The following is a 13,548-nucleotide window of genomic DNA, read 5'->3' as shown; positions in this document are numbered from 1 at the left end:
ACCACAACGATGTGCTAGGCATTGCTAACGACCCTCTGCTACCAGGGCTGGGGCACTGTGTGCCAGCACACAGGGCAGCTGGATTTCATCCTCTGAAAGGAAGCATGCAGCATCTTTTTAACCTAGTTCTTCTCACTGCCTACAAGATTTTGGAGTCCTTAAGTGGAGATAAATCCCCCAAACCCAGGTGCCTCTACGCCTGTCACTTCAGACCAAAATCCATTTGGCAGCAAACATGCAGCTAAGACTGAGATTTTATTTTTTTTTAAACAACCTTCCACATCTCTTCCATGGGGGTCCTTTAATTGATCTAGTTAAAGAGCAAGCTTACATGGAGGTCCACATGCTAACATAACAACATATTTTAACTGTGTATTTAAATAGTTTCATTTCTATTGACACTGGCAAAGGTGAGGCCTAAGGCTTGCTGGTCTCCAGCACAGGGCTGGACAATTCACAAGTGCAGCTTTTCAAAATCTGCATTGCCACATCGCCTTTAACAACAACAAAACATTTCACAACCACTGCTTCCCAAGGACATGGGTGCCTGAGGCACTTCGTGTGCTAAGTCCAAGGCACTGTGACATGGTCAGCACTGAAAAATGACTAGCAAAGCCTTACAAGAAGGGAAAAGCCAAGCAGCGTGAGCAGATATGTTCTACATGTGAGCTCCTACCCAAAAACCTGTAGCCAGCTGGGCAAAACCAGGGTCCTGTGCTCCAGACTCTTGTGTTGCAATTTGCTTTTGATCCCAATCCCAGAGCTGGAAGAGTTCATTCCCCAGCAGCATTCTCCAGTACCTCCCAACCCAGCAGAAGAGGCAGGAGCATCCAACTGGTGGTGGCAGCACCATATTGCTCTCACAGCCCCAAAACCACACAATCCAGGAATCACCACAATGGGACAAAACACCACATATCCCAGAGCCCAGCTCCAGTGACACCTCCAGAAAACTAATTACCCAGGCACAATGATACAACAGCATCTTTATCCTAGTGAGAAGGTGCTTTGCAGCACGTGGGCCAGCTTGTATCCTTAAATTTCTCACGTATGTCATGTCTGAGCTACAGCAAGCCCTTGTGAAATAACCAGCCAAGGGCAAACAATCCCACGGAGAGGCTGTTTTAAGCCGTGTAACAAGGAGCTCTGCTGCCCTCCCATATAGCAGGAGCTACTTTAAAAAAAAACCTTACTCTTGTAATCTTGGATTACTCCCTTCCACCCAAATCCATGTCATCATAATTAGTACCCATTATTATAAAGCCCCTCCAGCATTTCCATATTTTTCTGATCATTACACTCCACAGATACTCTGTAGCAAAATCCACCCAGCTGTGTATTTTGCATAAACTGGTTATCTTGAACCACATGCCCTCTCATTCTTGTTACCAGGCCCACATTTTATATAACGGCGTTGACACTTCCAGCCTCTTGCAGGAGCCCTGCTTTGAGAGATTTAGATTAAGCCCAAGCAGCTCACTAGGGGAGACAGGAGTAAATGTGAATTCCTCTTGAATTAATTACTAAAATCTGAAAATTCACTATGGCACCAGATGGTTTTACCATTAAACACGTCACCCAAAGCATGGCACAAAATCCAGCTGCCCAGAATACTTGAACAGCACTATAATGCAGCCAAAAGCTGATCAAGGACTTGGCTTTTGAGTTCTTTATTCCCTCTTCAAAGAAAACCACAAGGTGCACTAAGAGTTAAACTAGAAACACACTTTGGCAGTACCTTGGCAGTGTCTGAGCAATTAGCTAAATGGAACAAAAATGAAAAAAAGTCCATTTTTATTGGAAAAAAACTCATTACAGAAGATGAGATGGCTCCAGTCTCTGTGATCAGCTCTGGACCATGAAGCTCACACATCTGCACCTCCAGGATGGGGTCCCTCCCCTAGCAAGGTGTCTCATCTTCAAACTAACAATGCTCCAGCCAGCATCCAGCCCTTCCACATCATCCTTGGAGATACAGCCACTTCCTGCTCCAGGTACAAACCTCAGTATTTTAAATTTCCTTACACAGATAACTTCTATGGCAAGGATAAGAACAATCTCAGGGATTTTCATGAGAGCCTTGCAACTCCACAAGCTTTAGTGCTGCTGGGAATGAGACCTCAGAATAGCAAACTCCAGCACAGAATCCCCAAACCCCCAGATCTGCTGCTTCTATTGACAGAAGGACTCTTAATTCCGCACCCTCCAACATTACCCATCTTTCAAGATCTTTCCTTTGCTCGGGTAGCTCCCAGCATCCTAGGCTGTCAGCAGACTGTGCCTTCAAGAAGATGAAGACTGCAACCCTTCACTAGCCAGGGCCTCTTCATTTTCTCCCCTCAGCACACTTCAGTCCCCTCTGAAGCTCAGTGTAACAGCAGGCAGAGCATTAATCAACACAACGTGTGCTTCACCTAACTTCAGCAACCACTACGAATATTTAAGTTTTACATTATGCACTGGGATTATTTTTATATGTACGCCACCCTGTGTCTTTTTATATACACACTCACACCCCTATATAAGCAAACACACACACAGAGTATTTCATTTCTGCAAACTCTAATTTAAGAACAGGGATTTTTTTCCCCTTTGGGCAGCTGGAGCAGCAGCAGAGTAGTACAGCAGCGATGCCGAGTGCCCTCTGCTGTACATGAGACAAATGCTTCTTTGTTTAAAAATATTCTTTAAATACTTACAACTTTTCTTAGGAAAATATTTATTAACGCAACATGCAATAATGATGCCACCAGATTTCTCCTGTCAGACTGAAAGATTCATGTCTCTTCCAAGTTACATCATCAGAAAGTAAATAAGTCTGGGCTGGAACTGCATGGGGTACAATCTGAAAATGTTTTATTTATATACTAGAAAATGACAAAAGAAGATCAGAACAAACAATACAGCTTTATTATCCAGGCATTTATCAGATAGCCTTCACACTTCAGCAAACCACACATCTATTGGAGGTACAACCTGAAACTGTCACGTGGTGGCAATATGAAATAATTTTTCTATTGTAAAGTAGCATTGTTCCTGCTACTGGAAGGAAAGATAATATTAAAACATATTCAAATACATGTATTTCAAACTGCTACACCTTGTAATAAATTATGCACTTGATATTAAAAATCCAAGCTATGCTGCACAAACCTGACTTTGGAATATTAGCTCTTATTGTCTTCTCATGTCACAGCTCTTCTCACATCTGACATTTAAAGGGGCTGCACTTTAGACACGTGGCCTTTATGGCACTGAACACAGATAATATGGCCCAGCCACAGCACTGTAATGAGTGCTCCCACTGTTTGACAGGTGAGAAGAGAAAGGGAATCAGCCTTCTCCCCATCCTGCTGCTACTCTTCAAACGTGTAATTTGAAGCAAAAGTCTGACTTTGGTAGAGCTGGGGTTTTGCAAAAACAGGGATTATTTAATCTGCTAAATCAGGGCAAGATAGGGGACACTTTGCCCAGCAGCATCTCTGCACAGGGCTCCAGCTCCACCCAAGGCAAAAAACAGCCAGGTCCTTCTCCACAGAGCAAACCCTGCACAACAAACACCCAACAGCTTGGAGAAGTCAGAGCAGCACTGTCTGCTCCACAAGCATCAAAACCCCAGTTACTGGTACCACGATGTATTTTCTCCCTCTCTGTGTCACGCTCCCACAGAAGGAGACGTCTTTTTTTAACCTGTCTCTGTGCAATACCTCGGCTCTGCAAGCAGGGCCCATCTGCTTCACAGAGCTCTGTGAGGACACCTCCACACTGCCCTCGGAGGGTGGGAGGGGGACAGGGGGCTCCAAGCACCCTTGTGTGTGGCTTGAGATGCCCAAGCTCCCAGGTGCTTCCATGCAGCCACCCTGTCCCTGTCCCCTCGATCAGCACAGTCACACCAGAACAACTGGTTCCTCATCCCTTCCAGTGACTCACTGCAAAACCTCTCCATTTCCAGCATTTGTATTCACTTCACAGCTTGGATTTCCTAGAGGAGGCACTACCCAGGAAAACAAGCCTCCTCTTACACCCTCCTGTAAATGTGTCCACATAAATCTGATCAAAAATATTCCAGATTATTTTTTTAAACAAAGTCTTTTACCAGCGTTTTTTTTTTTTTTCCTGCCAACAAAATGCTGTGGTTTTTTATAACTTCTCATCTTGCTCTTCTCACAGATTCTTGTCCTAGATTCCCTGTCTTGGTTGAAGGCCAAGCATCACTAGCTGAGCCAGAGGGAATATAAAAGCATCTTTCTAAGACACTATAGAAAAGAAGAAGAATTGGACCCTGGGAGACAATTTGCTTTTATGCCTTGGGTATTTAAGGATCAAATGCACATTCGTGAGCTGACACCAGGTAAAGAGACTTCTGGGACTTTATGGCATCTAAAGAAGCCTCTCAAAGCATCTTTTTACCAACTAGAGCAAAAGAGAAAGCAAGGAGCAGTGACACAACCCCTAGTGTGGCTGCCAAGCCCCTGGGGACAGCAGGGCTCACGGGCCACTCCTGGTGACACTGGGGGCACTTGCAACCAGTCCTCCACTTGCAAAGCAAACAGATGAAGGCAGAGAAACAGGAACCACCCAAGACATGCTGGGGAGGTTTCCTATGGTTACTGCTGCCATGGAAATATTTTTTTGTTAGCTTGATCTAAATAATCTCTGGTTCCTTGGCTGCAGTATGCTTCCTGCAAGGTTGGGTTGGTTCCTTAGACCTTCACCCTGCCACTGGAATACGAAGTGGCCACCTTCATGCTGGTCCAGGAGCATCTCAAACCTGAACTGCTTGAGCTTTTCTCTGGACTCCCTGGAGCCTGTGACTTGGTTTCAAAGAGAAGGGGAGGAAAGAAAGTGGAGGGAGGGAAAAAGACATCCTTTACTAATTGCTCACAGCTGTATCTGAGCAGCTCCCACTTCAGCTGCCAGGAGCTGTAGGCTCCTGCTCTCCCCAACAGGCTCCAGAGCAACAGAAACCCCTCACAGGGAGAGGGACTCTCCATCCATCCATCCATCCATCCACACAGCTCTGCATAGGGATTTCAATAATTATACTTATATATTCCCCTTATCAGCAAGAGCAGCCATTATGTTTTTTTATCACTGCAGCGGCAGCATCCACACAAGGGCAATGGGTAGGGGATGAAATATTTGCTGCAATGGCTGAGTACAAAGTGCCTCCCTCCACAGTGAGAATAACAATTGTCACGCTGAGCTCTCCAATTGATAAGGTCTGGTATCAGGGTCCTGTGAAGAGCAGAGCCACACGTGGGAATAAACAGCCTCTCCAGCAGCACAGAGGAGCACCCCGAGTTTTCTGTATACCTCTTGGCCCAGGCACCGGGGTACTGAGAACCGTTCTGGCCATTGGGGCTGCACTGATGCGTGTCTGGGGTCTGCAAGCATGACAAAAATGTTCTTTACAGCCATGCTCATGAGGTTTACCCTGAAATTAGTTTTCCTCACATCAGACAATTCTGCTAATGTTACAAATTCCTCCAACATTAGATAGTGACCGCAGAGATGCTACGAGCAGGAAGAGTCCTCGGCTTTCCACCCCTCGGCCGGGAGATTATTCACTGGAGAAAAAAACAAATACCCAAACGAGCACCACAAATTGCAAAGCCAGCTGCCAAAGGTCTCAGCTGATACTATCGGCCATCCTTAAAGTCGGTGATAGACTTACGAGCCAGACAATGAAAACGCAATGCATTATTTGAAGAGTGACTCACTGGTGCAATAGGGATGGATTACTGGGTGGGGGGAGAGGGGGAGAGTGTGTTTGAAAAAGTCTAAAAGACTGCAGATTGACTTTTTAAAGGCAAACAGAAAAAGAACAAAACCCAATAAACTCTTGAAAAACACTGAACAGACCCTCTACAGCCCAGAGCAACAAAGAGGAGGGCAGCGCTCAGCGGGCGTCAGCCCTCTCCAGGGGATCCCGGCTTCCAGCCCTTATCCCACCAAAGCGGCAGCTTTTCCTTTTACGCCACGCCGGTGACAAAGGCCTGTTGCAAACCCTCTAAATAAAGCAGTAGGAGCGTTGGTGCCCGCCCGGCACACGGCACACGGCACCGCCGAAGAGCGGGACACATCCCGGGGGAGCGCGGGTCTGAGCGCAGGGCAGGCAGGAACGCGCAGCACCGGGACAAGGATGCCCGGCAGGGATGACAGCTCAGCTTTGCATGTCATAGCACCAGGGCAACTCTTCATCTCCCACCTCCCTCTCAGCAGCTCAGCAGAGGTTTCAACAAGCTATTTAACCCATTTCCCTGGGCTTGGGTGGATGCACGGGAAGCTCAGGACCTTAGACATCCAGTAGCACTGAGCTGTTACATCAGTTCACCACGTCCCACTAAATCACAGCTCCCAAATCCATGACCACAGCCTCCAGCACTAATGGGTGGCTGCTTCTAGGAGATCCCAATGCAAGCCAATCCATCCTGCTTCCAAGTTTTGTGGGTCTCTCTCGGGTAAATCCATCTGGAAAGGCTCCATGAGGGAACCGTGCTTTGCCAGCGTCGGGCAGTGTGGCCCAGGAAAGGACTCAGCAGCCAAATTCTGCCTTTGGGATAGCAAACCCCACTCAGACATACCAGGCAGGTCACATTCTACTCTTTGCATACCAAGAAGCAGCTGTAGTCATTTAAAAAAAAAAAAAAAAAAAAAGCAACCGGACCAAATATTAAAATTATTTGTTTCAAAGTAAAATATCACACAAACTCAGAATTCAGTGTGTCTGCTCTGCAGATAGCTATCCATCATGAGTGTCACAATTCACAATCACACCAGAAACAGAATAAACCCCACAAAATCAGCCCAAATCCCGCAACAGCTTATAAGCATTTTTTTCACACCGTTCATAAAAATAGAATTGCACAAGGCCACTTCAAAACAGACAGAAAATCTACCCACACTGCCTGTTCCCTAGGAGAAATTCTGCTTTTCTGGCTTTTGCTGGCAGCTCAGTGGCAATGGAGCTGGGCAGAACAGCTTCAGTTAGAGCAGCTGCAGAGCAGGGCTCTGTGCTCAGCTGAAATTCAATCAACAAGTGTCCAAACTCCTTTGAGTTCTTGCAATACAATCCTGAGTGGCTTGTAAAGGACTTCAAACAGGCTCCTTGGGCTTGCCCGGAAACAAGCACATACCTCACCTGCTCTTTTGTACATCTCATACAAAAAATTAAAGAATTTATTTTAGGCTTTTTGCCAGGGACAACACTGCCTCTGACATTGTAATGCTCTGGTAATATGAATACTGTGTCTCCCAGCCAACACAAACAGGATACCTTATCAGTCTTGGCTGTTTTAAGTGCTGTTTCAAGTGCTGTTTCAGCAGCAGGGCACAAAGAAATTGAACCCACAAGTCAGGAAAAATGGTTAGGAGTTCCTTAAAAGCAACTGTGCACTCATGTAGGAAAAAAATTGTCCCAGGGCAGGATAAAGCTGATACCTACACCACAATCCATCCAAACCCCCATCCCAACAGCCTGGCTGCCCCTTGGTAGAGCTGCTCTTGGAACAGGGGGAGCAGCAAGAGCCATCACTCATTCCCCCTGCTCTCCCTATTACCATGGGGGTAGAAAGCCCCAAACGACCACAGAACCTGATTTTCCAAACACACAAGTGTTTAACCTTGCAGGTGTAAGAAAACAGGACCGCTGAAGTCATTGATGCCAAGTGCACACTGCAGCATCCTCCTGAGCTGAGCCCCAGTGCATTCAGCAGCCACCCACACCACACCACCCTGGGCACAGGGGCTGAGGGCAACCTGGCAGGGAATGGCTTCTCCTTTCTGAACCCGTTGCCAAATAAGCCCACAAAAATAAATTAAAAACAAGCTAATGATACCAACTGCTTTGTGAAAGGCTTTAAAATCAGCAAACAAAACCAACTTTGGTTTTTTGGTTTTTTTTTTGCATCCCTTCTGCCAGGTCACAGTATACTTGGGAAGCAGGTGACTCCTGCTCACCCCTAGGGTCTGGTACAGGTTCCCTAAGGATAGCAGCACCCTTAGCCCTCTGGAGTCCCTTAGGGACTCGCCTCAGGAGCTGTGATGGATCTGCACTGGGCTAGACCTACACTGGCCAAATTTTGCCCATTTCAGCAAAATTATGATTTTCTAAAACCTTCCAGGCCAGCACAGTTCACTGTGGCAGTGATAGGAACATCAGCCTATTCAAGATAAATATATTCTCCCATCAGCCTATTCTCACATCTCCAAATCCTTTCAAATAAATATGCGAGGAAGCACAGAATATCTGAATCCTAAAGAAGAGAGGCACAAAGCTTGTTATTCATGCCAGGGAAAAGCTGGGAGTGTGTGTGTGCAAGAGACATAACCTATGAAAAATGTTGAAAACATATGGAAGCAATAATCTGTACTTTTTTTTTTATTTGGAAGTAGAAACAAATGCTTCAGAATTCAGTGTTACTCGTTCATGTGCTGTGTTACAAATATTTTTGTTTCTGCTCTCTGGATGAGGAGCTAGGCATCAAACTGGAGACCCAAAGGCACCCAGGGATGCATACAGGAGCCTGCTGTGGTGTACCTCCCATGGGCAGGATCAGAGCTGTAGGAATACAGACAAAGGCTGCAAACACACACAGGCTCTCACTGCTCATGCACAGCAATCTCCAGAGCACTGGACACTGAACAAACACACAAACAAAACAAACATCCACTGACACAGAAACTCCCTGCCTACAGTCAACAAGGCAGAGAAAGGAGCTGCAAAGTGACTTGTGCACCATCACCAACAATATCAAACATCACAAGGCTTCTGGTCCACCACCTCATTTTGGGTCACTGTCTTTTAACATGGGTCTCTTTTCCTTGTCCATAGGTTTTTGTGATCCAGTGGTCAATCACAACCCTTTGGGCTGATCACCTGGCATCTCCAGGCAGATCTCTCCTGAGAAAACAAAAAGTTTGTCCTTGCAGATGTTCCCTGATCCAACAAGGCCAGATGAGATCAGACTTCAGCGGGACTGACTGCAGTAGATTATAGCAAGATGCCGAGTTATGAAAATAAATAAATGCTCGAAACAACTGTATGCAGCAAAATTTGTTAATATGGAATATTACTGAATACTACATTAGGTCACATAAATTTGCCCTGGAAGGCAAGGGCCAGGCACTGTGTGCTGTATAAACACACACCACTGATATTAAGAGCACGACGTGAGACAGCAATGCATGAAGAGAAGCAGATCTCTCCCCTGGCAAAATGTGATTTCAAGGGACAAAGACTGCATGATGTATGCAAGGAAGAAGATGCTCCAAGAAAAGATGCAACACATAATCTCACACTGAAACTAAAACCCTGGCAAACCAGTCTTTGTCTTTATGTCATGTTTATTACTGCTTTTCAAATCCTTCTGCAAACCAGAAGAATAACTATGGCAACAAAGACTTCTCCAAAGGTTTTCAGACTCTATTTTTAAAATTGTCTTCTCTGTCTCAGCATCCAAATTCCTTCCCTCAGAAACCAGCCGTATGCCACTGTCTCTGCAGGCTTTGCAAACCAGGTGGTACATCCCTCCTTCCTCAGGCCAAAGCTCAAATACCATCCTGAAACCTGGGTCTATGATTTCAGCTGGCAGGTTTGGAGAAGGCAGAGAGCAGGGAACAGCAGGGTCTGTTGAACTGCAAGAGTAATTTACAAGGCGTTCTCCAGGAGCAAGCAAACCATGGCTCCGTGTGCTAAACACACGCCAATCTCCCCACACCAAGGATTCACTATTTCAACTGCACTAAGACTGTAATTTTACTTCACCCAGAATAAATCTGAAATTAGTTCTTCCCAGTAAGTTTAACAGCAGCAAAAGCCAACCATTTGTCACCTTTAAGGTTTGCATATTCACACTAATTGCACCGGGACTAGGTTATAAATTCCCTTCCCCACTCCTGGACCACCTCCCTCGAAGGCTTTTCTCTGTAAGACATTATGCAAAAGACTCTCCTAATGGCTATTCATTCACCAAACTCACTGACAGCTTTATTTAATGCCAAAGCTTGTTAACAAGCTGAATGGCACACAGTTTAATGTAATGCAGATCTGATTAGAAAACAGCAACCGGGCTCCTGAGGAGTTCAATTTTTATTGAATTTGATTTCCCTTTTTCCACACAAAGCCACCTTTATTAATGAGGATTTGGTTACGTGCACGCCCTTTCTATCTTCCAGACTGGAGCCCACACAGATGAACTCAGTCCTTCTGCACTTTGCTGACAACCCACCACAGCAGAAAGCAATGAGACAAGAGGAAGGAGTCGTTTTTCTGCTCAGGCCATGAGAAATTCAGGGTTTTACTGGTTTTACTTTGACAGCTGTGTCTTCATGGACTTTGTGTCCAAGGAGGGTGGAATTCAATCTTCAGCCTTCTCAGACAAACCACTTACTTTTTCCTCTTCTGCGCTAAATGATTTAAAACTAAAAATTGAATTTCTGCCTTATAACAAGAGGCAGGGATCTGTGGTGTGCAGAAGAGAGCTTTGAGGGAGTAGAGGCGTAGGATCTAGTTGGGCTCCAGTTGAACCGAGGTGTTTTCAATTCCTTGCTTCCACCACATTATCTTTAAATATACTGACACTGCAACAGGATAATTCACCCACTACATAGAACGTGGGATTATAATTTCAGAGCAAAATTATGAAGATTCATAAACAAACTTCAAAAACCAGAGACGTTATTTAATTATCAAACAATCCCCTTAATCTTCATTTTGCACATCACCTGCAGTACAGAGACCAGGTTTATTCTGAAAACTGTTCTGCAGAATATAATTTATTTTCAAGAGGTTTCCCTGTCTCAGGAAGCATGCCTGTGCTTCCAGGAATGATAAATTCAACAAATGCTCAGAGCCATCTCTGAGAAAAGTGGCTTTTAAGGCAACATAGGAGCACAGGAATCTTCATTTAACAAAGCAGTCTGCCTGACTGAGGGAGTGCCTGCCCAAATCACAGGTAAATAGAAAATACACAGTCCAGCACAATTAGGTATAGACAATGCCTGTCTCAGTAATGGCTTCAGTGTCTGCAAGTTCGTAAATTGTCTCCCAAAAGCGTTATCACCACTCTGCATCTTTGAAGTAAAAACATCCCATTTACGTTCATCAGCAAAACTCCGCTGTCAAAGGATTATAAAATGCCTTACAAGTCTCTACTGGTCAATTGATCTGGATTTATACCCTTAATCTGAGGATCTCCTTGTTTTCTTTCAGTTTGCTTCTGCACGTTCAGGTGAGCAGCCCCACCAATCAGTGACTGCAACATCTCCAGCACAGAGGGCACAGGCTCCTCAGCACATTTTCAACCTACAAACTACTGAGAATAATTTGCCTGCTTACCTATTCCTGGCATTAATGGACCACTGGCTAGTAAAAAATGAACGCATTTCCTCTCTATTGTGTTCTGGCAAATAGACTGCCTTTATTTGGTTTAACTGCGTAATTACTCTTACATCAAGGCAATTAAATGGGAATGTCTGCAGGAGGGCTCTCAGCTCATCGAGTCCTGGTGTAAGGTCTAACCTGCTCAGTGGGATGCATACCCGGAGCACACGGGCTGCAATGCCTCTGGGGGCTGACCCTACCCATGCCTAAAGGGGCCCCATCCTTCTCCTGCCCCCGGGGGACATAACCACTTCATTCCTGAGAGAAAGCTGCCGGAAAAATCCAGACTGTTTCAGCAAAAATCCTCTCCCATGTCTGGGGTTCCTCAGCCAAGGAGATAGTTATGGGTAGTCCTGGAGGCTCCTGCACATGGGGTTTGGCAGGATGTGGCCCAGAGGCACAGTGTGCCAGTGCAGGGGGCACAGCCTGAAAAGAGCTGCAACATCCCTCTCATCTGACACTCTCCAGGTAGCTGTTGCCCCTCCTGCTGGGCCACTTGGTCTCTGGTAGGATGCTACCAAAATTAACTTAATTTTTCAAAAGCTACTGCACAGTTGTACCTTCTGACATAACAAAAAACGAAGCACAGCACCTCACAAGTCCTTGGAGCAGGAGAGAAACACTGCTGGTGACCACAGCTTTTCTTCTTATCCTGCATTCGAAAGTTCTCCTTGACACTTTTAAGTATTACAAAGCGGCTCTGCGGGGACACGAGGAAACCCGGGACAGCCTGAGGACCACGGCAAGCCCCACCTGCTGCTGTGCATCCCTCAGGGCAGAGCTCAGCCTATGGAACACGTCCCACCACACCCTGGAGCAAATGCCAAAGGGAACAATGATTTGCAAGGCTAAACATTAAGATGCAACTCACAGGAATATACCAATCCCCCCCTTGCTCTGAATCCAAGCCTTAATCTGGTGAGACACAGCTCCCAGAAGTAGGGCAGAGGCTGGGAGGAACGCCAGGCACAGCAGATGCTAGAGAAAAGGGTATACCCTGAAAAATAAGGTTAAAAGGTCGCCAAGGGCTCCCTGGCCTAATAAGACTGTGTAGAGCTCCCAGAACCCATAGCCCGGATTTAATATCACCAAGTCCCAGATCGCCCATCAGCAGGAACTCATTTTGAGGCAGCAGAACGTGTGGGGAGGGGAGAAGGGGGTGACCCAGGAGAAGGTCAGGGCTTGCTGTGCTTAGCAGGCACCGGCACTGTCAGCTTCGCAAAGAGACACAACAGAAATAGCCAAAAGTACTTGTTCATTCCTACACACCCCTATCCATTCCAACAGCTGAATCTCTGCTTGACATCACTGACAGGGGAGGCAGGAGTTTCACACAGCGGTTTGGTGCAGACCGCCAGAACCCCTTCAGCCCCATTTTTCCCTTCCCACCCCACCCCGGCTGTCCCTGACAGGTGAGGGCGGCTTCAGCCCCCGGCACGACCCGGAGCAGCAGGACGGGCTCCTGACCGCAGCGGGGATTGGTAATTACCAAACCAGTTACCCCAGTCCCGCATCTGGATCCTGCTGCGCTCCGCACCGGCGGCAGCCACGGACACACCTGTATGGGACTGGCACACAGGTGTGGGGCTGGCACACCCGAGTCCTCAGAACCCCCTCCACGGGGGTGGGCAACGCGCCTCAGACTAACACACGCACTCCCAAAACAGCCACACCTGCACCCCGGATGCGCACAGAACTGGGAGGGGAGAGCCACGATGGGACCCAGCGTAGGGGGGACGGGAGCGATGATGAGCGGGGGTCTCGCCGGGCCTTACCTCCACTTGTGCAGGGCGAACCCGGGGCACTGGTCCCCGCAGGTGTTGCAGGGCTGGCCCCGCTCCGGCTCCCCCGACGCCGTCAGCTGCAAGGAACAGCAGAGTCAGCGCCGGCTGCGGGACGAGGGCGACGGGAACAGACACCCGAGGGATAAGGAAAGGGGCACGCCCGAGGGAAAAGCACCCGCACGGCTGGGAGAGGGCAGGGGAAGGGCTGGAGCGGGGACGAACGCCGAGCAAGCGGCACACGGGGGCGGCGGGGACCCGCTGGGCTCCGGGACAGAGCCACAGGTTGGAGCCGAGCACGGAGCGGGGGGCGAGGGGAAAGAGACGCGCAGCACTCACCGAGCGGCTGGAGAGCCGCTTGCGGGAGCCGCGGCCGAACAT

The 13,548-nt window shown here is 47.3% G+C and overlaps 1 protein-coding gene across 1 annotated transcript in view; it reads right to left on the bottom strand.

Annotated features, from left to right (window-relative positions):
* Positions 1-13,548, bottom strand: part of PRICKLE2 (prickle planar cell polarity protein 2) — a 102,448-nt gene extending 88,900 nt beyond the window's left edge. Inside the window, exons 1-2 of the mRNA XM_062500836.1 lie at positions 13,507-13,548; positions 13,162-13,247 (exon numbers count right to left, since the gene is read on the bottom strand). Coding sequence (XP_062356820.1) covers positions 13,162-13,247; positions 13,507-13,548 — 128 coding nt within the window. The remainder of the gene's footprint in view (positions 1-13,161; positions 13,248-13,506) is intronic.

The sequence above is a fragment of the Cinclus cinclus genome, chromosome 12 (genome assembly GCF_963662255.1).
Source record: "Cinclus cinclus chromosome 12, bCinCin1.1, whole genome shotgun sequence".
NCBI classification, from domain to species: Eukaryota; Metazoa; Chordata; class Aves; order Passeriformes; family Cinclidae; genus Cinclus; species Cinclus cinclus.
The sequence above is the reverse complement of the archived record's forward strand: the minus strand, read 5'-3'. Positions and strand labels throughout refer to the sequence as shown.